Here is a 23,289-nt window from a genome sequence, read left to right on the forward strand (position 1 = left end):
AGGATTTCTCTAGTTCTTGTGGTTAGGCAGAAAGGCTTTGAAAAGTGACTCGCATGTCATCAGCGGGGCAACACATGCCAGAGTGGTTAGAGGGCCTGAAACAGTTGCCTGAAACCTTCTGCTCCACAGACTCCCCTGAGATACCACCCTGGCAGGCTGCCAGGTACAGCTGGTACCCCTAGTGGGGCAGATCACAGCCGRGCCCACCAGCTGAGCCCACCAGCAGAGCCTGCCATCTGGGGTAGACTGTTTTCCAGTGCAGATCAAGGGAGCAATTGCTGCCTGATCAGAGGAGGCAGCAAGCAGAGTCCTGCACCTCCCCCCTTGCTGGGCTTGGGGTTTGACTTGGGAGAGGTTTCTTCAGCAAAATGCTTCAGTGCTCAGTCTCCTGTTTACCTTAGCTTAGCATTGACCATCATGTGGTCAAGAGCTTGGCCTGACGTAACCTGGGATGCAGAAAGTGTGACTGCTGCGGCCTGGGGGAGAGCACACAGCCACTTGGCTGGGTCCTGGCTTGACCATGCGTGAAACTCTAGCTCAGTTCACATTAGCATGACCCCCCTGCTTCGAAAGCGGTGCTTTGGACAGGACCAGGCCCCAGGGGCAGCTCTGTYCCTGGGCAGCAGTGGGGTTCAGGGCTCCTTCGCTATGCTGGGAAGTGACCGCCTCTGAGGCTGTGCCTTCCCCAGGGGTTTCTACGGCTGGGCCCGGGGCTGAGCTTGGCACAGGACCAGCTCTTTTGCTGGCTGACCTTCAATGTGGCCCCCGACGGGGCTGGAGCCCTGACAGAGCATTTCGTCAGCGCCGGCTGCCCACAAGACCAAAGCCCAGGGGAAATGCCATGCTTCTCCCCCCGCCGCTGCTCGCTGAGAATAAGAGTCTCCAGATGCCCCTGAAGGAGCCATGGGCTGAGCTCATTGGGAACGGCGGCTGCGCTGGCACCATGTAGGCAATGGCAAGAGACAGCTTGGAGAATCACCCTTTTGTTTCTACGGCTCTCCTGCCTCGTCGCTCGGCTCGACACTCAAAGGAACGGGATGTGTGTCCTGGGAAAGGCTGTCCCCAGCGCCTGGTGGCATGCAGCAGRGGAGGGGGCAGAGGCAAGCAGGACAGCTGCAGAGCCAGGGTCCTCTTCAGGAGCTCCCTGTCTTGCTGGGCACTGTTTTAGGAGGGTTACACACAGAATGACAGAATAGTTGAGGTTGAAAGAGACCTCTGGAGATCATCTAGTCCAACCCCCCTGCTCAAGCAGGGTCACTACAGCATGTAGCAGAGGATCGTGTCCAGGCAGGTTTTGTTGTTCACAAAGAGAAAAGCAAATAGCATTCTGTGACAGCTCTGTGACACCCTTACTGCTCCTAGAGAAACCKCTCCAGATGTAGCCCCACACTCCAGATCTGCCCCACAGCACCCAGCCCCATGCCGCAGCTCTGGCTCTGCCCCTCACTGCAGCTCCAGCAGGGTTTTTCATGCAGCCATGGCTGCAATGTCTGGGGAGCTGGCTGCCAGCTCTGCTCCATTTGCTATTGGGAGCAGCAGCACAACCCTCCCGGGTTGCTTTGACCCCTTTCTGGCTCCTTGGGGGAGCCCTGGGGTGACCTGGAGGCCCTACCAGGGTGATGCAGAGAGAGTACCACAGATGCATATGCTCCTTGTAGAAATGCACAGCCTCAGGCTGAAAGGGCAACAAATGCGACATCTGCTTCTGCCAAGGGTGCTGGGACAAGCCCGGGCGTTAGATGCCAGCCTGTCAGCTAGGAGTGACCTGGGAATGAAGAACAGCCTGGTAACCCCCCCTGCTAGGGCTGTAAGCACAGCCAGCGCGGCTTCTGCAAAGGGAAATTGTGCCTCAGGACGCTGTGAGAACGCTCCAAATATGTCAGTGAAGCAACCAGATCGGAGATGAGGGAGGCTGACATAATTTATTTGAGCTTCCAAAACGCCGTTGACAAGCTCTCTCCAGAGAGGCTCTTGGAGGGCTCCTCGAGGAGGCACGCTGACTCTTCCCCCTCTGCCCACTGCAGCTCTCAGGAGGCCCCACAGTGGCTGCTCGGAGAGAAAGCCCCAAGAGCAAGGAGCCCAGCGCAGCMGCTGCACCGAAAAGCAGCGGGCGAAGCAGCACGGGACCAGCCAAGCTTCTCGACCTGAGCCCCTTGATAGCCCAGTTCAACCGGGAGATGCTGCAGGTGAGCCCTCACCGGGGGTCCCTGGCCGCAGGGCTGCGCCCGCCGCGGCCCAGCTCCGGCGGAGGGGCGAGGGGGCCGCCTGCACCCGGGAGCCTTTCGTATGAGCCGTGGGGTGGGGTGTGCTGCAGGGAGGGCTGAACTCTCGGCCTCGAGCGAAGCCATTGTTGTGGCATGAGATCATTTTTGGCTGCCGCTCCCTGGCTGTCAGCCCCGGGGAGAGGGGGTCAGCTCGCACCAGGGCCCGGCTTCCTCCACACATGCACATAAATGTCCCCCTTCCTCCCCCTCTTCTTCCTCCCCCCCGAGTCCCTTTCCCTCACCAGCAGCATGGGAATAGGGATAGTGAAGAGGGGCTGCATCCGCGTGCCGGAGAGGGTGCGCATGCGCGTGTGCACGTTTGCACAGGCGAGGAGAGCAGATGTCTCATGCGGGGATGCCTCGCACAGAGCCTCCCCGCTCAGCCTGCCACAGCTTCTCCCATCAGCCCGCACTGGGCTGGAGCAGGCGGAAAAAAGAGGCGCCGCTTGCCATCCCATCCCCACTGCCGCAGCCTCGGGGCTCTTGCAGAGCCGGAGACTGCCCATCTCACGGCTCTTCCCCACGTGGCAGGCGGAGGGCTGGGTGCGAGGCAAGCTGCGGGACCTGAAAGACGGCTGCGACCTGCAGGACTGGGAGCAGGTGGCTCAGACGCTGCAGAGGGACATGAAGGATTTTGAGAACACACTAATAAAGCTCAACCAGGTGAAGCTGGGCTGCAGTGCAGACCCCCTCGCCACGGGGACCTTCCCCCATCTCTCCTCTGCCATAGCCAGGCAGTGCTGGCATCTCCATGCTCTTCCCATGCCTCCTCGGCGGGCTGGGGCCCCAAGGGCAGCACCTTCCTCTGAGTGTGTCCTTTGCCATCACAGATGGGCGAGCAGCTGATGGGCCGGCCAAGCCCCAGTGCTGAGACAGTGCGGCGGCAGCTGCTGGCCCTGCGAGAGCAGTGGCAGCTCCTCCGACAGACGGCTGTCAGCCAGAGCAAAGCYTTGGGCGGACTACGTAGCCTGCAGGACTTCACTAGGAAGGCTGAGCAGCTGGAAGCATGGATCAGGCAGAAGGTACAGTGTGCCGAGAGCTTGGCTGAGTCAGGGTTGGCCAGGAGGGACAAGGCCTTCTGCTCCTCCCTGTGTGTGCTGTAAGCAATCTGGCCACGTATCACATCCCTGAGGCCCTGTGCTGCATAGCCCAGGAGCAGATGTTCGTCCCTTGGGAGAGGCCATGGGAGAGGGATCCTGGGCTCCAGGTGAAAACAATTGTCTATACCTTGTGGCTTCACGCTCCTGCTTGTAGATGTGGTGCATATCTGATCCTCTGTGAGATCCAGGTCCCTGCTCTCCTGCAGGCAGTGTCACTGCTCAGTGTATTATCCCTGGGGACAGGAGATCCAGATGCATGAAGGGACATGAGGCACCCATGATCATCCTGTCAGTCAGAAATGGAACATGGGAGAGATRGGTTTAATTACTCTCTATAATTGCACTGGCCACCCTATTTGGTTTAGGCTGTAGAGGTGGACAGCGTGTCTTTCCACCTCCTCACACCCTTCCCCTGTTCCAGGAGGAGAAACCCTCTCTGGCAGCCCTCCTACAGGAAAGCCTGGACAAGATCCAGCTCACCCGCCGCATCCTCGACTTGAAACAGGTAAGAGGCTCTTGGGATGCTTCTTGAGGGGGCAGCTCCTAGGGGAAGAGCTTGGCCTTCCTGCCCAGGTCCCACTCCATCTCCCCACTCCTGCCCGATCTTACAGTATATGAGCAGTGGGTGGCCCAGTAACAGCCAGCCCTGTCCATCCACTCTGATGAACTGGGTCACCAAAACCACCAACATGCTCTCCAAAACCTCTTCAAAGTCTGTAATGCCAGGAACCCTGAACCTCACCAGCCCTGGGGATCCCAATGCCGGGGCATGGCCCAAGTGCGAGGTCTCTGAAAGGGTAGCAGGAGGACAGAYGGAGGACTAGCCCTGATGAGGGATGGTTCTTTCTGTCTCTCTACTTGGGCCAGGAGGAGCAACAGTACCAGAGTCTGCATGAGGAGTTGAACACCCTGGCCCAGAAGCTGGAGAAACAAGGCAAAAGTGAGAGCAGAAGCATCTCTGCCCGGCGCAAGCATCTCAACAAAATGTGAGTGGAGGGTGTATAGGCTAAGCAGCAGGAGGCCCAGCTATAGGGGACTGAAGGACATCATAAATCTCCTGCCTCCTGTCCAGCCTCTCCTCACCTCTGAACAGCTTCCGGCAGAAACATCCAACGCTGTGGCACAGGCTGCCCTTGACCTCTTCCCATTTATCCATGCAGATGGCTGCGGCTCCAGGGGACTCTGAAAGAGCATCATGAGGCTCTGCAGCTGGCCTTRGAGGTAGCAACCTTCGTCCAGCAAGCAGATACTCTTCTTGGGGCCATTAATGCCAAGGTACTGTGCACTCAGGCCAGGGTCAGCCCCRAATTGCACAGCCTCATGCCGAGTTACTGCATGTCCAGAGTGACGGCTGGGTGGAGAGGGTGTAGCTCTCATCCCCTGCATGGAGGCTGCTGAGGAGCACCTGGGGGCTGGCGCTCAGTGCGGGATGGGGAGCCAGAGCAGCAAGCATGCCCCTGCGGAGTGCCTCTCTCCTGCAGCAATGTGTGAATGCCAGTGCTGAGGGCAGGGCCTGGCCCCTTTTCACCACTGACTGCAGCTTCTTCTTGCAGTGGAGAAGTGTCTGTGGTGTGGGGAAGCAAGGGGAGGCTGAGCCAGGCCGGGATCGGGACGTCAGGGACATGGCCAGCCAGATGATGGTGAGTGCTGGGTATACCAGGGAACTGGGGAGGCAAGTCCTGCTCCTGCTGCTTCTGCTGCTCCTAGATAGTTGGTAGCGTGTTGCTGTCGCAGACTCAGGACCACTGCCACGTGTGGCTCATCCCTCACCAGTCATGTCRTACTGGCTCGCTCTCTCCTTCAGATGCTGGATGTGACTGTGTCCCAGCTCCTCAGCCTTCAGCCCAGCCTGGCAGCACGAGTCACCCACAAGCACCGAGATGTCAAGGAGAGCTGGGCCCAGCTCCAGCAGGCACTGAGGTAGGACATAGCCTGACAGGAGACTTCTCCCTGCAAAGTTCAGAGCTGAAGTGGGCAGCCACTTCTGATTCCCAACAAAATTGAGAGGAAGAGTTTATGTTTAAAGTGTAGTTTGGGAGTCTGGACTTGGTCACATTGCCAGCCCCCTGACTTCAGAGGGCACCTCCCTACCTTCTTGCTTGCCTCARTTTTCTCATAAATGCACTGAACGGTATGGCCTAGCTCTCTGGTTCAGGAGGAGCCACATGCACAAAAAGCGGGTGGCCGATTTGAAGAAGCAGGTGGAAGGGCCAACACACCCTGCAAAGTCTCTGCCTGTTGAGTTATCACAGGAAGAAAACGCTAGCTTTTCTGGGCTGCCATTTACACAGCTCCAAATTGGCCAGACCACCAGAAAAACTGACCCACTGGAAAAGTTGGTCCCAAATCTCTGCCATTAACTGCTAGAAATCCCCAAACTGGAGCCAGAGGCTTGGGGAAAGACCTGGGTTAGCATTTAGTTCTTGGCAAGCTGTCTTTGGGGGATCAGCTCAGCTTAGGTCTCTTCTCCATGTGTTTCTTTCCCAGGCCTCCCTCACATCCCTTCTCTGCCCCCTTTCTCAGGAACGAGAAGTCTCCAGCATTGGCTCTAGCGAGCAGCTTCTCAGGAGGCGAAGCTGCTGCTCTGAACCATGAGTCTCAAGCAGATGGTAGCAGCCATGGGGCAGCGGACAAGGAAGCAGGAGGAGACAAGCAGAAAAGAGGTCCTGGGAGCACAGTGAGTACGGCGGCTTGGCCTCTGCTTATAAACATGGGGGAACTTGTAGGGGAAAAGTATTCAGTTGCTGGCCAAAGCCCACCCCAAGCACTCCACCATGGCTCAGTGACCCATCATGCCTTGAGCTGAAAGCAGTCAGTCCAGTGACCTGCGCCCTCTGCTCATGGGAGGCAACAAGTACCAAGTCTGGAACAAAGAGAAGCATATTTTAGGCTGGGCAAAGGAGGATTCAGGGCCTTTGTGCTGYAGGTGCAGAAGGACGTTGGAAGGAGCATGGCAGAGCATGTGAGAGGCGAAGAGAGCAGCCCCAGTTGTCCCACAGCTGGACAACTCCCTGCTGGAGGCGACAGCAAGAGGTACTGGCTCCCGGTGGTTGCTGCCAGGAGCAGGGGCAGAGGGGAGAGCTGTGAGCTTGGGGAAGTGCGGTGGGAGTAAGGGGCACTAACTGGGACCCAGCTTGTTCCTCAGTTATAAAGATCCTTCCTCAGGCCTATTGGCCAGAGGGCAGGGATGGAGGCTAGCTGTGAGGACAGAAAGGGGCACTGAACTGGGAGACTTTTGTGGCAGGTCCCAGACCTCTTCCCTCTGGAAAATCCTAAAGGAAGGAGGATGCCTGTGCAAAGGGAGAGCCTGACCTTCCTTCTTCCCTCAGGAGGAGAAGGAAAATGCTGGGACACCCAGAGGCTGAGTGGGGCATCCAGGAGCCAGAGGCCCACGTGCAGGACTTCTGCCAGGCTGCGAATGTGGTAATGTCTCCCCAAGAGTCAAGGCGCATCCCCCTGCCTCTTCCCATTTGCTCCCAGCCTGTCCAGGGGACCCACTGTCAAGGGATCTCTTTTCCCAACCCTCCTTTTGCTCATGTGCATACATGCTTGCACATGTGCACTGGTCCCTGATCTGGGCACTAATGCACCATGGCTGCCCTGCTCCTCGGCAGGCTATGTCCCAGCTCAAGGAGAACATGGGTCCCAGTGTCCACCTGAGTCCAATGGAGAATGCTGAGAGCTTGGAGGCAGCGCAGACACAGCRGATTGCACTACAGCAAGAGATCCTGGATAACAGCTCCAACATCGAGGCTGTGCTCCTGGTGAGCCCAGTCCAGAGTGATAGGTGCAGAGCAGGAAGAGGGATACCCAGCAGGGCTGATGGTAACACCGATTGCTTCTTTCTAGGAAGGGCAGAAGCTGCTGAGCACAGGGGCCCGGGGGAGCCCACAGGTGGAGGCCATGCTGCAGGAGCTGGGAGAGCTCTGGGAGGACTTACAGAGGAAGCACCAAGAGAACGGGGCTGTACTGAGGGAAATAGATAAGGTACGTGGAGGCAGCACTGGAGTGGGGCTCAGGAATAGACATGGAGAAACATCTCCATCATACCAGGCTGCTGGGGATGGCTTTGGCTGCTGTACCTTCTGATCCTCCTGGCTGAAGGAGATGTAGACCTGGCCTGACCTTCGCTCAGATCAGCAAGCAGGGTTGGTGCCCATGGGGATAGGATCCATGGGATTGGCAGCAACATCTCTGGCTGGTCTGGCAATAGCCCTGTGGCGAGCATGCTGCTCCAAATGGCTAAGCAGGAGTTGAATGTGCCCTAGGCACCCTGCCGTGGGACCTTGCCCCATGCTCAGCTTTGAGCATGGCTCCTGCCTCCCTTGGCTCATGGGCTGGTCCCACCTCCATGCTGTCCCTGCAGGCCCTGAGGCTGGTGGGGGAGCTAGACCAGGCTGAGCGGTGGCTGCAAGCCGTGGCCAAGTCACTGTCAGAACCAGCCACCATGAGAAGCCCCGCAGAACTGCGCAAGGACCTGGAAGAGACAGGGCAGCTGGAGAGACAGCTCCTGGTCTGCGGCCTCAGACTCCAGGCCTTGCGGGAGGAGGTGACAGATGAGCCTGCCACAGAGCGTGAGGCAGCAAGAAAGATGCGGAGGAAGGTGGAGATGGTGGAGGAAAAGTGAGTCCTGGGGGAGGCTCCCTCCTTTCTCATTCCCCTTGGGCCTCAGCAGAGGGCAGGGAGGAGGAGGATGATCCCCACAAGGGGTGGCCACGTGGTCCTGGCGCCCAAGCAAAACTTGGGTGACGCCTGTGCCCTGGCAGGCTGGCGCGCGTGCAGACAGCCCTGCGGCGCCGGGCCGCGGATCTGCGCGACTCCCTGGTGCTCTCCGAGTTCCTGCAGAATGTRCAAGAGGAGGAGGAGGCGCGGAGCCGGCACCGACCCCCTCCGGTGAGCCATGGGGCTGGGCCCCGAACCCTTCGGCATTGCCTGGCACTGCCCATTTGCCTTTTGGGGTTCCCCTCATCTTACTGCAGCCGGCACTTGGGTCTGGTGCTACTGCTGCCAGCTCATAGCAGCCAGGACCAACCCGAGGGTCAATCTGTGGCCCTGCGGGTCCCCACCCCAGGCCAGCCATTTTAGGCATTGCTCCCCATCTCCCTTACACCTGGTATGTTTGTTGGCTTCAGCCAGAGAGTGGGCATCGTGGCTTGCAGGGGTCTTTGCCCCTGCTCTCAGCCCCGGCCAAGCAACCGTCAAGCAGTGAGGACATGAGCAACCCCTTGGGACAGCTGCAAGAGGCCGTGGAGATGCTGAACGATGCAGTGAAGGAGCGAGAACGTGCTGTGGAGGCGGCGGCAGAGGTGGAGAGCCTGAAGCGCCTGGTAGGGGCTGGACCCAGGGATGCGATCTGGGTGGCTTGTCCAGGGCTGGCCATGCCACCTAGCTAGAATGGGGAGCACAGCTGGGCCAGTCCCAGTGAGATACAAGAGAGGCAGGACAGCCAGGGCCCACTGTGCACAAGGAGGGTATCCTCATCCCTGCTGTGGCTGGTGCTCCCTGCCTTGCAGCAGAGTGCCCTGTGGCTGTGCCAGGCACAGGCTGCAGTATGAGGCTGAGGAGCACAAGCTGTGACACCCGGTATGCCACCTTGGGGCTCATCTTTCTTCTACATGTTTAGCTGGCAGAGGTGTGCCCGCRTCTGGAGGCCATCCGATGCAGAGCCAAAGCCCTGGCTCAAGACATTGCCCAAGTGGAGAGCAGTTTTGCTGTTGTGAAGAGTGAGAAAGACCTCCAGGGGCTGCAGGGCTTGCTGAGTCAGCAGCAGGAGATGGAGGTGAGACCAGGAAGCTGGGAGGCATCCTGCCCACTCAGCGCGTGGCAGAAGATGTGGTGTGGAAGTGTCCCAGTTGGACGGGGCTGTCCTGGGGAGGTGCTGGCCCCTAGGGGCCCAGGTGTTGTAAGCTTTGGCCCRCTGCAGAGGGCTGGGCTGGAATTTTCCAGCCGAGCTGAGCCCGGCCCCGCTCCCCTCCACCGGCCTAGGCCAAGGAATGGGAGAGAAATTGCGTCAGCTCCCGTGTGCCAGCGCCAGGCTGCCAACACCTCGCTCATCTTTCCATCAACAGGGAGGTGACTCACATGGGCAGAGCAGGCTGGTGTGGAGAAACCACATTCTTCTGCACTCTTGCAGCCTTTTGTTTTGCCCATCATCCCCATGGAGCATGGCTTTTCCTGTTCCCCACGGCCTGGACCCCCCATGCCCCAGAGTAACCCTAAGCTCCCCTCCAGCATGCTCCTTCCATTTCCTTCATCCTGGGGCCCAGAGGCATCTTGCACCAAAGGGTTAGTGCCTTCTCTGACCTTATTGTGCAAAAGGAAATGGGATGGGTTGGATCTTGATCAGCAGGTAAAATGTGTCCTCGGGCAGGATAGGAAAAGGAGTCAGGCGTCCCTTGCCACGTTGCTCTAAGTGCCCTAACCTTTTTTGCCTTGTGATCTTAGTCTGCTGTGTCAGAGATCCTGCAGGGGCAACTGGAGGAGCTGGAGAGGGCTGCTGCCCACTTGGAAAAGCTCTGCCCTGCTCGGATGTGCAGTGTCAGCCCGGAGGTGCAGGGAGCCCTGCAGGCCTGGGAAGAACTGCAGAAGCTGCTGAGGGAGAACAAGGCCCACGTGCAACAGGCTGGCCGGCTGCGGCAGTTCTTCAAGGATTATTTAGCCATGATGTAAGTGGTGACGAGCAGTCAGAGTTGCCTTTGCCATTCTGCTCCGAGGGGGGAGCTGGTGAGACTGTGATGTTTCTAGAGTTCAGGCTGTTCACAAGTCCATGAGCAGATGGTGGAGTAGAAACCAGGCAGGGACTGTTTGTAACCTGAAGCAAAAGGGTGTGTTGGGACTGTGCAGACAAAACAGCCTGCTGCAGGGCCCAGACCTACCATGGGCCACCACATCATCAAGCTGTCTTAAAGACTGTGAGAACAGGCGGAAGATAAATGATAGTTATAGCAGAGTTTTCACATGCCTTCTGATGATTTCCAACTGCTTGTACCAAAGAATGCTCTCTTTTGGCTCTCAGCTCTCAGCTCCCGGACTCCTGAGCCTGCCTGGGATGTCCCAGCTGGGAGCTGACCCCTCTTGCCCATCCCAGTTTTTGCCCTGACAGCTTTGCAGTACCTCCATCCAGCTGTGTTCACTTTTTCCTTTGCTCTCTTTTCCTCACATCCACCTCCTCCTGTATTTCACTCTGTTAGGCTTTTACCCTTCACACTCTCTTTCCCCACCCTGCTCCCAGTTCCTGCTTTCAGACTGTAGAGCTCGATGATTAAGGTGGACAACAGAGAGCTGGTGATTGCCTTTACTGGGGGAAGCCTGCTTGCTTTGCACCAGATTCTGGCAAATAGCAGCCTTCTTTACCGAGGGCACCATGCAGCCTCAGCTTGAAGAGGCAGGGGCCTCTTCTAGTAAGTGCCAAGTCCTTATTAAAATTATCAGGGTTCATGCAGACAACATGTCCTCTGTAAAGGCAACACATCTCATTGCCCCTTGCATGCTCGCAGCTCTGTTCTTAGCTCAACCACAGGAAAGGATGGCAGGAAGGGCCTGGGATTCTGCACAGCCACCACAGCTGAAGGGCAGCTTTAGGGTTGCTTGGTACTAGTGGAGAGCTCCATCCCCCTGCAAGACAAGGGTTCAGCCTGAGGTTGGTTGGGAATTGCTCGCCTGGGATCCTGCAGAGCTGAGAATAAGCTGGGTTATTCTTATGTCTGGCCTTCCTGTGCCCTCAGCTCCTGGACAGAGGACACACGGGCTCAGATCTTCTCAGAAAGCCCAGGCAGCCATGGCCTTTTGGACACTCAGTGTGAGGAACTGGAGAGGAAGATTGAAGGCAAGTTCAAGGAGTTTGAGGAACTGGCGGCAGCAGGGCAGACGTTGGTGTCTGAGGAGCACTACCTGAGCGAGACAGTAAGTAGCAGGGAGCCTCGGCCCCTTGCAAGGATGGGGATAATTTCTCAGCACCTCACTGAAACCCTCTGGGGCTGGTCCCTGGAGGAGAGAGAAAGCTATGGACACAAAGCCCCAGGAAGCTGGCCAGAGCGAGCTGCACTTCCCCCATAACTACCGAGGGCTCTGAGACCCTCCTCAGAGTGCCTCAGGTGACAGGGTCACCTTGCAGCTAGAAGAAGATCGGAAAGGTTTTGACCAGTACTGGATGAAACTGACTGAGTTCTGGTCCCAAACACCTCCTGAACCTTTCCTGGTAGGAGGTGTCCTGGTAGGGTCTGTGTCCTTGAGTCTAAGCTGGGAGTCTAAGCAGGGTGTCCTTGCAAACTGCCCAGCTTCTCTCCTCCTCTCAGATAAAGGAACGCATGGAGGAGCTGCAGAGCATGCTGGGCTGGGTGCTGGTACGCTGGCGAGCGCAGAAACACCAGCGGGACCCTGGGAGCAAGCAGGAGGACAGAAGGGACCCTGGAAGTCCCCTGGGTTTGTCCGCCACTGGCCAGGTGAGTACCTGGCTGCATGATGACCATCAGCGAAGTTGGAGGACCTGCTACAAGGGGCCAAGGCTGAAGGTAGCAAAGTCACAGAATGGAGCAGGTGATATGAAGGTAGAGGAGGGATGTGTCACACCTTGGGGTGACACCCCCAACACTCTCAGGTTCAGATAGGACAGGCAGGGAAGACTGCCCAGAGAAAGCGTCTGAGCTGCCAGGCCTAGGCTCTCTGCCTCCAACTAGGAGTTTGGGCAATCTCCATGCCACTGTTCTTTACCTTGAGCCTCTCTAGGAGCATAAGCAGGGGCTGTGAACCTCGAAGAGTGCTTGGTGACTCTGGAGCAGTCCTCTCCTCCAGCCTTCATATTCCTTCTCTTGTCTTGCTCCTCAGGAGCAGCAAGTCCCATGCGTTCAGCCCCATGCAGAGAGCATCCTTGGCCTGAAAGGGTTTGCGCCCTGCTCCCTGCGCGAATCTACGCAAGAATTAGAGCTGCAGCCACAGGTGCTGGAGGAAACGGCCATCTCCCCTCCAGTGTCACCCCTCTCAGATGCCCAGTTGCAACCGGAGCCCAGCAGCTTGGCGCCCCCCGGCGTGGGACCCCCTGAGGAGGAAGGTCTCATCTGGGATCCCTCCGAGACTTCCACGGTGTTGCTGCCACCTCGGGGGGCTGGCAGCCTTGGGGGGACAGTCAACTTGATCCTGAGCATCAACAAGAAGGGAGAGAAGAAGCAGTCACAGCTGGCATTAGGTGGAGAACGGCCCGGGGAGCAGGCTCTGCAGATGGTACGTGAGGCTGTGCAGGGGCTGTGGCATCAACAGGGCCACGTGGGAGCTCCCTGTGCCCACTTCAGCCCAGCCACTGCTGTGGCTCTCTGGAGCTGCTGCAGGGAACTGCATTCCAATGCAGATGTCCTCATGTGGCAGGCAAACCGGGTAGCTGCGACTGTGTGCAGCATGAAGGCTCCTGGATTGCTCCCATGGGTGGGATCCATTTAGGCTTTTTCCAAGCGATGTGTTCAGACTRCAGCAGAAAGACGAGAGGGACCTTTAGCTCTGTTGAATGTTGGGTTATTCCTGAGGGCTAAGCACCAGCTTGTAGCGCCTTCTTTGCCTGCTTTCTCTTCTCTGTAGCTGGCTACTCTTGCTCTTCCTTCAGATCTCTCTGTGTCTCTCTCTCCCCATGCTCAGCTCCCTACCACTAAACCCTCAAGCTGTAAAACCTTTTGGAAGCGTTGCCAGGGGCTTTTAGGAAACACTTGGGGTAGTTTAAAGCGAAAGAGAAAGCCATCTCGCCAATCCATGGAAGAGGTAACATCCCGAGGAAACTGCATGTGGGGCAAAGCGGCTGCATGGCATGAAGCTGCCTGCTATTAATCCACCTGACTGTCCTGCAGTGGCCTCTCTTCAGTGCTACTTCCTGCCCTGGCAGGCTGGCTGGGGCCAGCTTTCCCACCAGCAGGGCCAGTGGGTGCAGACATGGCAATGGGCCACCTTGCACAGAGGGAAATACCACTAGTGCCCCGGGGTCCCCAGTGTGGGAGCTGGAGCATGCAAAGAGAATTCTTAGCTGGAGAGGGCTGGCCACAGTTTCGCCCCAGGTGTAAGTGGTTTTGGTGACCATGGGAGGTGCAGTGGGAGGCCCTCATTCTAGTTGTGGGAAGGCAGGARCAGTCCCTTGTGCAGCTGAGTGAAGGGGGTAAGGGTGGCTGGGCCATGGAGCTGGCCATTTGCGTGTGAGCATGTGTGTGTTGGGAGGGGAGCTWGCTCCGGGTGCATGTGCGAGCCTTGCAACCCCAGTGGTGGGAGCCTGGCATTTTGCTGAGGCTCTGCAGCCACGTAGGATCCGCTTGTTGCTCCAAACCCTGCTCAAAGGGCTGTTTGCAAGGAGCTCCTGAGACCAGCAGTGCTGGGCCCTCCCTACATACAGCTAGCCTGGATGACCAAGGGAAGAGGCCAGAGCTGCCAAGAAGGGGTAGTGGGTGCCAGAGATGCCAGAGGGCCTTGTGGTAGGGCAAAAGACTGAAGAGCCACCAGAAGGGCCTGAGGTGACAGGTACCATGCAGCCTAGGGTGTACAGGGAAACGCTGTTCTAGCTTCACCAGGCAAAGTCATTTGCTTTCATCCTTGCAGCCACAGAAACCCAGAAGCGAGGCTGAGATTGCAGTGGGAGGGGATGGAGATGTTTTTCGTGGGAAAGGAGAGCGTAAAGAGTGGAAAAGAACATGCTCTGCCCTTGCATTCACCTAGCACTGCTGCCTGGTGGCACATGCAGGTGGCTGCCAGCATGCCGCAGTGACTGCTCTCTCTGTAGACCCCAAGGAGTAGCCCCTCAGAGGGCAGAAGTGAGGGAGGAGAGCTCTATGGTGCAGGCAGCCCCCTTAAACTGGGGCAGCAGCACACACCTGGGGGGCTGGCTCTGTAATACGAGCAGGGTGTCCCCTTCCTGCCTCTTCTCACCATGTACCAAGGTGGAAGCAGCCCTTGGGTGCTGAGGATCAGGCTGTGCAGCTCCTAGCTCTGGAAATGGTGCCAGCAAGGAGGGCGAGCATTTTTGGAGTGTGGAGGGAGCCTAGCCCCCTGACTCCTCATTCCCCCAGCTGCTGTGTAGGGAGAGGGCTCTTGGCATGGGGCGAGCGAGGGCTGGGTTGTGCCTCACTGCGGTGCCTACAGCTGGGGCTCCGCCAGGAAGAGGCTCATCCCTCTCCCCTCCACTGTGTCCTCAGGCGAATGCGTCTTTGCGCATGGAGGAGTGCTACGGCGAAAGGGCCAGGAAAACCTCTGCTGTGCTGCAGCCAGCAAAGCAAGCACCTGCCGCAGCGTGCCACCCTCCAGCATCGAGTGCTGGGGCCGCAGTGGCCTCCCACACCCTGCCCAGGGCTGGCCCCAGCTCCATCTTCAACAGCCTGCAGAGGAAGGAGAAGGCGAAGGCCGAGCATGCGCGGCTGCTGACACTGCAGGGCATCATGGGCCCCAGCTCCCTGCAGCCCTTGCCCGAGGAGAGGCAYGGCCCCAGCAACACGTGGCCTTTGAAGTGTGGCCGGAGAAAGGYGGCGCCAGGGGCACCTGGCCCCCAGCTCGAGGAGCTGCTGCTCTACGTGAAGAACCCGCTGGTGCGGGACATCGACGCAGAGTGTGGGGCTGCCCCTGGGGATCCCAAACCTGGCCTTCTCCACCACGGCAGGGGGCCCAGCACCACACAACCTGCCACTGGGCCTAAAGACACCTGCCCCCACCTCTCACTTGGGTCTGTCCTCAGCCTGGAGCTGCCCAAGGACTTGACTATCCTGGGCTGCCTCCGAGGTGCCGCGGCAGCAGCACGGCTGGAGAAGGCAGAGGGGAAGGAGAAGAGGCAGGGCAGGGGGGCAAAGCAGTGGGAGGCTGCAGGAGCAGGCGGGTCTGGACAGCAGGAGGGGGATGCAGATAGGCACAGTCCCCACAGGCTGGGCGAAGGCCTGGGAAAGCTCCCCAAGGGCGAGCGAGGAACATGGTTCGAAGAGGTGAGCTTCAACCCTAGTTACAGCCGGCAGAAAGCACGGGGTTTGGAGGCAGCCCACTGCCCKGAGGAGGAGCGGAGGAGCGCTGGCAGCGCCAGCGAAGACTTGCTGGACTTCAGGCTGAACCGGCTGTCCCGCATTAGTATGCTGCACGAGCAGGTCGGCTGGGAGTGGGACAAGCTGGCTGCCAGGCTGGGCCAGGACGGCAGCCCCGGCACTGTGGGGTCCGAGAGAGCAGCCGGCTGCAAGGCCAGGCTGCGAGAAGCTGCTTGCGTGGAGCTCAGTCCCTCTCCCACTGCCCTGGTGGCCAGGGCCAGCTCTGGTGCCAGTGCTGCCCAGCTGGAGCGGCCCACTGGCAGTGGGAATTCTGGCAGGGAAGTCCTGGCAGGACCGTCCGGCGGGGGCCTGGGCTCTCCTGCCACCCACCCGGGCCCCCGAGCCATCCCCCAGCTCTCCGTGTTTGCCAGCGAGTTAGGCTGCCGACAGCTTGGCCCTGAGACCCCAGGCCCATCAGAGATCTGCCACCCAGCCCACGGGCTATTTGAGGAGGAGGAGGAGGAGCTGCAGGCCATCTGGGACCACGCAGAAGAACAGACGGAGCCGAGCCCGCAGGTAGAGAGCGGTGCCTGCCGCCTGCCGGCCAGCGAGACAAGCAGCCTGCAGAGCCCCGACGTCGCTGCCGGGCCTCTGATCCTCTCGGCAACCAATAATGTGCTAGTGGCCAAGTTCACTCTTCCCACCTCTGCCCAGCTGCTCCACAGCCCAGCAGGAGAAAAGGGCCCCAGCGATGGGCACAAGGGCAGTGGCAGCCCAAGCAGGCATGGGGCAGCCCTTCCCTGCACGGATGCACCCCATGGCATGGGGCAATCTATGTCTGCAGCCTGGGCAGACAGCCTTGGCACACGAGATCGACATCAGGACGAGGAGCGAGAGGGCAGCAAGGTCAGAGCTGTGAGCAGGGTGTACTCTTGCTGGGGTCAGGTAGCTATCCAAAGCCCATGTGRATGGTAGGGCCAGGCAGCAGGGTTTCTGCTGCCCACCACAGTTGCCACCGAGCCACAGCACCCTGGGGTGCATGCAGCAAGCTGGGAGGTGCTTGGGGAGCCTCCACCCAGTCCCTGAATTGGCTATAACACCCGAGATGGACCTCAGATAACATTGGTGGCTGTAAGTGGCTTCTCTGCATGGCTAGCACCCRCTCCACTGTGGGCCTTGACCACAGGCCTATGCGTGGTCCCAGGAAGAGGGAGGCATGAGCTCATGACCARAGCATCACAAGGGCTGCGTGTGCCCGTGTTTGGGCTTTGAAGGCAGGTACCTCCCCCCATCACACACACTACTTTTGGGACTGAGGGACACCTCAGACAGCAGTGGTGGGGCTGAGTTTACTAGCAGGTCAGAAAGACCTTGTGGTTCCCAGGGCTGAGCTGTTACCATTAACCCAGGGCTGCTTTGCTCATCTTCTGTCTCCTTGCAGGCTCCCCCTAGTAAAACAGAGTTTCAGATGATGGAGGGGACACTGGAGAGGAAGCACCTGCTGCAGACAGGAGGTAGAAAGGTAGGATCATGGCTGTATGGTCCCTTGGGCAGTGGGGTGCAGGGACATATGTGACATGAGTGTGGGTGCTGCTGGTAGGCAGGCTCCTCTGTGCACCTCTTAGCACCCTCTTGGGAGCAGCACAGGGGCCATGGCAGCCAGGCCTGTACCCTAGGTACTTGGCTGTCCAATGGGGAGACTGAATTATAATGAACTTTCCCCTTGTCTGGACAGCCAGACTCCAGCCTGCAAAGGCAAAACAACAGCCCTCCCGCCAAAAAGGCATAATGCAGCCAAGTCAACAGCTCCTGGGAGCTGGCTGCCTCCAGGCCACGGGGGCAGAGATATGTTATCTCTAGCACACACACAATTGCAGAAATGTCACCTGGAAAGGACTCCGTCTGACTTGATACGGGCATACCTAGCTTACACCCCCACCAAAGCCACTTGTCATTGTACTAATGAGGCTGTCACTGTTGCATTCCCAAACATAGGAACATTTTCCAGGAAAGGCAACAGAGGACAGTATCCTCAGCACAAAGCTCAAAGCCCATCAAGATACTGGCCCTCAGTGAGGAGCTTCTCATAGTCTCTGCTCCTACCCAGCCATCCTGAACAGCAGTACCATGTCACAGCAGAGCTGCTGGGGACATCACTGCTCATCCATGGGAGGGAAGACACGACTGCTGGAAGGGTGCATGCAGCACCTTCACTGGGCCTCCCAAGCACCTAAAGGCTTTTCGGGTTTTAAGGAGGGACTGGAACCCAAGATGCTACTAGCACTAACATTACACTGTTGCTGGCCTCATTGGGGTCACAGTTTACAGGTGTCCTAGGAGTGTTTTAATTGGCAACAGATCACCTCTCTTTTCCCAAACCCTGAGTAGTAAATCTGAGGCTGGAGAGGGGTAGTGAAAAGGAGGTGTTGGCCTGAATGGCCCCAACAGGGGACAGTTGTACCAAAGCTCCCTGGCTGATGCTTCCAACCAGCATGAGGAGGTGGGATTAGCAGTGTCTAGAAGAAGAGTTTGGGGAGAGCTAGGGCTGCCTGGGAAGCGTGGACAACCCTAAGGGACGTGCTGCCCCTGAGTGCCTCTGTCCATCCTGCCACTGCAGAGAGAGAGTGCAGGGCTGGCAGTGGGACTGCTCAGACTGGGATGGGACATATGGCCCCTGGCAGCTCCCACTACTGTATAATTATAGGCTCCTGGTGCAAAAAGATCCGCTTCACCTGGCAGGGCCGAGCTTCACCACCAGCACCTGTTTGTGTCCCGTAGGCAACCTGCCGCGCCTGGAGCCTCTTCCATGCAGTGCTGATGAGGCAGACTCTGTGCTTCTATCAGGACCGGAGGGACAACCTTAAGGTACCGTGGGATGAGTGACACAGTGGGTGCAGGATGGGGAAGGAAGCAGCAGCCGGGGCTGGAGCCAAGCAGACTTGGGTCCTTTATTTGTTCTCCCTGCTTCTCCTATGCCTTCGGCTTCAGGGAGCCCAGCTGGCCCTGCTGGGGCCAGGAGGGGCTGACTGGGGGGAGCGATGCGGCTATGGYGCTGCCAGGCAACTCTGTCACCCATGGCCGTGTGGCCCTGGAAAGGGGAACCAGCAAACCCTGCTGTTGCTTTTGATGTTTGCTGTGCTGCAGAGCTCCGTGGTGGCCCTTCCCCTGAACCTCTCCGGGGCGGTCTGCACCCCAGACACAGAGTACACCAAAAAGACCAACTGCTTCAGGCTCCAGTGAGTAACTCCAGCCCGTAACACCGGGGGGTGGAAAACTTTACAGCYGCAGCACTCCTTAGAGAAGAAATAGCCCCAATGTCTTCACGCTGCTCAAGCATGCTAAACTTGGCTGTGTGTTGCTGTTATGTAGSTACCTCCAGCAAGGGCGGGCTCAGAGAATGGAGGGCTCCCAGTACCTGGATCATGATTTCTTTCTTTCTCATCTGCTTCCCTTTTTTTCTAAGGCTGGTGAAGGTTGTGTTGTCTGGAACCCACATTTTCCTTGTTGCTGACTTCTGTTCTTCTCTTAGGCTACGAGATGGCTCTGAGTATCTTCTAAGGGCCCCATCCCAGCTGCTCATGAATGAGTGGGTCTCCAAGCTGCAGCAGAACTCAGGTGAGCAGCTCCCGGTCACAGGCAGAGGGGACATGCAGGGCCACAGTGGAGTTCTGGACCAAACGGGCAGGGGACACAGGGCAGAAACAAGGGGCAGGGGCACGGCTGGGGTAGGAGTACAACTCTGTTGTCATCTTCACACAGTCACTATGTGTATGTAGCATTTTCTGAACTCTCTGATGCATGTGGGATCAGAAGAGAAGAAATACAGCACTGCCTCTGATTTATGCAGTCTTCTAACCTGCCTTGGGAACTGCATTTCTTTGCCAGGCAGGATTTGGAGGCTTTGTTTTCACACTGCATACACAGTTATAAATCAGGAATAACACAGTTGACGTCAGTGGAGCCTCAGCAGCATAAAAGCAGTGTCAGGAAAACTACAATTGGGCCTTGGTCTTCCCATGCCCTTTGTTTCTCTGTCCCTTTTGTGGAGCCTGGTAACCGCTTGCCTGCCTTCCAGGCAAGGAGAACTGCAAGCCTGAGGCCTTCCCACTGCTATAACCATTAACTAAGGGGGCTCAGGTGCTGTAATAAAATAGTAGGCTGGTTTGTGTGAGCAACAGCAGGCCCTAGAGAAGAGGTCAGAGGAGCCAGCTCTGCAGTCTAATCATCCCCATGGTTCAGCTGGTCAGGCAGGGAGCTGGAGCCTGGGCTTACTCAGTGGGGTGGTCCTGCACACTTCCAGCACTGCACAATGATACAGCATTTCTCTCTTGCCCCAYAGTGTGTTGTTTGCTTTGCCCCCAGGTTTCCCTGAAGTGGATTACTTCCAGGCAGCCGCACAGAGTGTTGAGGGCACCAGCTCTACTGGGGGGTGAGTAGCCAGGAGCAGGCTAGCTAGGTCTCAGTTTGGCCAGAGCCAAGTCTCCTTGTTATGATGATATCCCACATTTCTGTGCAAGGCACYCTCCTCTTATCATATTTCATGGTCAACATCATAGTAATAAGTGTGCTGTTGTGCACCCTCCTGCTTCCAGAGGAGTCGGAGTGCCAAAAGTGGGTGTTAATCACTTCCTCACCTTGACCCCTCAACTGAAACTCTGTCCAGTCTTTCTTCCTCAGCCTGCAGCAAGCAGATCTTCTGTAGGCCAGTCTAATTTGGTAAATCTCTGCTTTTTTTGAGTTTCAGCAAGGTCCTTGGGCCTGGAAGCTCCCACCTCCAGGGTCACTCTCAGGCCATGACTGCCAAGAGCCAAGAGATTGTGGTGTTACCCTGCTCAAACACCGCTCAAAGACTTCCACCTTTTGGGAGCCAGGATGGCCCAGCAGATGTAGCAGCATCCTCAGCAGGTGACTTTCCTGCCCCATAGGCCTCCTGGCTACAGGGCTACTCAGTACACAAATACAGGGCTATTAGGCAATCTTTGAGATGCTCTGCTCCTGTCTGGAGGGGTCTATAGTAGACAGCTAGGCTTGCTGTTGCGTCTTGCGCCTGTGCCAGTGCATCCTCAGGCAGGGTGGGTAGTACATAAGCAAGTGAATACAGTGTTGGGGAGTGTGGGGAGTGGAGCTGAGCACAGGAGTCTGCTATTCCCTGACTCCTGTCTCCAGCCCAGAGAGGGATAAGGGGGGAATTTGTAGTGTTATAGGTCAGTCTTGAATTTGGTGGTGTCTGGGCCAGTAGTTTCTCAGTCCTTTGTTCAGGAGTGGGGATTGGGGATGGACAGGAAGGTCTTCTGACTGGTTCAGAAAAGTTGCCTTCCTTCACTGCCTGGGAGTTACCAGGATAACCAGGCCCCCTGTAAGTTTCCCAGCACCTTCTGAGGCTGATACAAAGGTGTCCACGTGTGTCTTAGTGCAGTGGCAAAATCTGCAGACCATGCTGGGTTTGGGCCAAAGCAACCTACTTTTAGAGACATCTGAGCATGCATTTGCCTGCCCCACCTGTGTCAGCTCCTCCTTGATGTGTCTCTGTTCTACTTCAGAGGATGTTCGTGGAGCTGCCAGCCATGCAGCCAGGCACAGGGAGCATCAGTGGTCACCCAGTGGGTCTCCTGGGTCATGGGACAACAGCTGCCCAGAAGATGACTATGGGCTGGTGGCCAACAAGAGGAGGTCCTACTCATTCACCTCAGGTACAGCTATGTCAGGGTATATACATGCATGCAGGGGACAGCCTTGCCGAAAGGTCCCTGTGCCCTTMTGTTCCATCACTTGTCTGCTCAGCRCACAGGCTGTCCCATAGCCCAGTCCTAGGAGCCACTAGCCAGCCCAAGCTATGAGYCAATGGCCAGCTGGGACCCACATCCCTGGGTGGGAGCTGCTGCTGGAGGACCATCATGTGTATCTGGGGCTTCTGTTGGAGGGATGTGCGCTGGCCGCTGCCTGGTACTGCAGCAGCTCCCTCACGCGACGTGGCAAATCCGTGTGCCCACTGCCTGACCTAGTGTCCCCACTCATCTCCTGGTGCATGGGGCAGCCTGTGGTGTCTTGCAGCCCAGCAAGGAGGAGGCTGGAGAAGGGGGAAGCATGGGGAGTTGGGAGCTGACAGCTCAGGGTACTGTGTCCATGAAGAAGGGACATTGCATGTTTGGGCTGCCTGCTGGCAGTCATGGCCCAGCTTCTGCTGAGGCTGTGTTAGTGTGTGGGGTAAATCCAGGCTGAAGAAGCTCCAGCTTCCTGGAGTTCCCATCAGACACCCTGCCTGAGTGGCCTTTATGCTGGGCCAGGAGGATGTGTTACACTCACACTTGGACTTCTCCTGGTAAGCATCACTCATGCATCTGCCCGAGTCAAGCCGGTCACTGGCATCCATCCCACCAGAAGCCATCTCCTGTGCAGCCTCTTTGTGTGGGGTCAAAGCACACTGTCGGGCAGCTCTGCTCAGCCCTACAGGTATTATCTCGGGTTAGCTAGCTTCCCTAGGCAAGACCTTGGTTTCACTCTCTCTGCCAGGAGGTGGCACCAGTGCCCCTGTCCCCACAGCTGCCACTGGGAGCAAGAAGGGTGTGCTCAGGACAGGGGGTGAGGCTGTCTCCAGTACCATCCTGGTGCCTATGTCTTTGCAGCCTGGACTCTAGTGCCCTGAGCCCTGCACACATGTCCAGCTCGGAGAGGTCCCTAGGTGAGCTGGCAGACCCCAGCTCATGCCTTGGCCTTCCTGCTCACTGCTCTCTCTCTTGTAGCCACCTACCAGAAGATCACACCCGTAGCGGTGCCCAAGGAACCTGTGGAGGCCGGGAGCAGCTACTCTGTCACACTGTACATTGGGGAGCAAGCACCAGCTGTGCCYAGGACGCGCTGCCACTCCTTTGTAGCCAGGCCAGGAAGCCCACGGGAGGTGCWGGGGGAGAAAACCCAGGGCCCCCCTCGCTCCAAGAACAAATCYGTCTTCAAGAAGTTCTTTGGGAAGAAGGAGTGAGCCCCAGACAAGGAGGAGAAAAGCAAATGCCTTCCCCTTTTCCTCCTCTCAGACCTGCTTCAGGTGCAACTTTAGTAAAGTCTCTCCTCCCAGCACCAGCCATCACTGTTCACCGTTGCCTTGGGGCACCCAGCACCACGAGGAGGAGAGATGCTGCAGCAAGCGGCTCTGCTTCAGCACAGCCCCAGGGGCTGCATCTCACCCCCAGCCACCACTGTTGCCTTCCTCAGCCAGGTGCTGAGCCCCTTGTCCGCCCTGCGGGCCCTTTYCCGGCAGGCAGGGGCACTCTACTTGCCCTCACCAAGCTGGTGGCAGTTCTCCCTGCTGCCGATTTAGCTGGATCCCCAGGCATCCCTCCTACACGCAGCACAATCAGGGTTGAGAGGGTTATTTTTATTAAAAAACAGACAAATGCTTAGTCTGGGAGTATCTTCCTCCAGCGCTGCYACTGCTGGAGGCCAGCACCTGCACTACCAGCAGAGAAGGAGAGGGCTCTGCAAGGTGGCCCTTGCTGAGGAGGGTGGTGGTGGCTTCAAGGTGAAGGAGGGCTCCTGCAGCCTGGGTTCAGTTGCACACGGGGATGCAGTCTGAGCTGCCTGGCCTTTCTCACAAGGAAGCTTTGTCCAGCCTGTGCGTGTATCCAGCCCAGCTAATCCCACATGGTGCCTGGGCCCCTTTTTCCTGCCCTGGGAGCTCAGGGGAGAAGTCAATGTCCGGAGAGCAAATCCTGCCTGCAAGGCCCTGCCCAGCGTGCTCAGGGCAGAGGCAGCTCCCATCTCTTCCTTGCACTCTCGCAGGCAGCCCTGGCTCAAGTCACCATATCAGTGGTGTGTGGCTTGGAGGTGGCCGGGGGAGTGTGGCTGGACCCAGGGGCTTCTTGCATCCCAGATATTTTGCAATAGCTTCTCTAGGTTACACTGGCTTCTGCTGCTCTGGTTCCTGTCCGTGCTTGGAAGGGGAAACAGCGGCTTGCCCATATTGGCCCC

The 23,289-nt window shown here is 57.8% G+C and overlaps 1 protein-coding gene across 7 annotated transcripts in view; it reads left to right on the forward strand.

Annotated features, from left to right (window-relative positions):
* Nucleotides 1–22,721, forward strand: part of LOC146600660 (uncharacterized) — a 27,674-nt gene extending 4,953 nt beyond the window's left edge. For 2 of the 7 annotated variants that reach the window (XM_085320328.1, XM_085320356.1), the window contains 31 exons: nt 2,025–2,186; nt 2,796–2,927; nt 3,095–3,286; nt 3,786–3,869; nt 4,232–4,350; nt 4,525–4,639; nt 4,918–5,004; nt 5,169–5,284; nt 5,852–6,041; nt 6,291–6,397; nt 6,694–6,787; nt 6,979–7,128; nt 7,214–7,351; nt 7,731–7,987; nt 8,131–8,257; nt 8,497–8,691; nt 8,988–9,143; nt 9,809–10,029; nt 11,089–11,266; nt 11,659–11,805; nt 12,188–12,580; nt 12,986–13,105; nt 14,521–16,233; nt 16,769–16,849; nt 18,106–18,192; nt 18,472–18,563; nt 18,857–18,942; nt 19,690–19,756; nt 20,066–20,232; nt 20,868–21,017; nt 22,068–22,721. In XM_085320328.1, coding sequence (XP_085176454.1) covers nt 2,025–2,186; nt 2,796–2,927; nt 3,095–3,286; nt 3,786–3,869; nt 4,232–4,350; nt 4,525–4,639; nt 4,918–5,004; nt 5,169–5,284; nt 5,852–6,041; nt 6,291–6,397; nt 6,694–6,787; nt 6,979–7,128; nt 7,214–7,351; nt 7,731–7,987; nt 8,131–8,257; nt 8,497–8,691; nt 8,988–9,143; nt 9,809–10,029; nt 11,089–11,266; nt 11,659–11,805; nt 12,188–12,580; nt 12,986–13,105; nt 14,521–16,233; nt 16,769–16,849; nt 18,106–18,192; nt 18,472–18,563; nt 18,857–18,942; nt 19,690–19,756; nt 20,066–20,232; nt 20,868–21,017; nt 22,068–22,303 — 6,159 coding nt within the window. In that variant the 3' untranslated portion in view covers nt 22,304–22,721. The remainder of the gene's footprint in view (nt 1–2,024; nt 2,187–2,795; nt 2,928–3,094; nt 3,287–3,785; nt 3,870–4,231; nt 4,351–4,524; nt 4,640–4,917; nt 5,005–5,168; nt 5,285–5,851; nt 6,042–6,290; nt 6,398–6,693; nt 6,788–6,978; nt 7,129–7,213; nt 7,352–7,730; nt 7,988–8,130; nt 8,258–8,496; nt 8,692–8,987; nt 9,144–9,808; nt 10,030–11,088; nt 11,267–11,658; nt 11,806–12,187; nt 12,581–12,985; nt 13,106–14,520; nt 16,234–16,768; nt 16,850–18,105; nt 18,193–18,471; nt 18,564–18,856; nt 18,943–19,689; nt 19,757–20,065; nt 20,233–20,867; nt 21,018–22,067) is intronic. The other 5 variants (XM_085320337.1, XM_085320347.1, XM_085320380.1 and 2 more) reach the window with 5 other exon arrangements.
* Nucleotides 22,722–23,289: the final 568 nt, after the last annotated feature.

The sequence above is a fragment of the Rhea americana genome, unplaced genomic scaffold (assembly GCF_003343005.1).
Source record: "Rhea americana isolate MKP2758 unplaced genomic scaffold, rheAme1 scaffold_119, whole genome shotgun sequence".
In the NCBI taxonomy this organism is placed as follows: Eukaryota; Metazoa; Chordata; class Aves; order Rheiformes; family Rheidae; genus Rhea; species Rhea americana.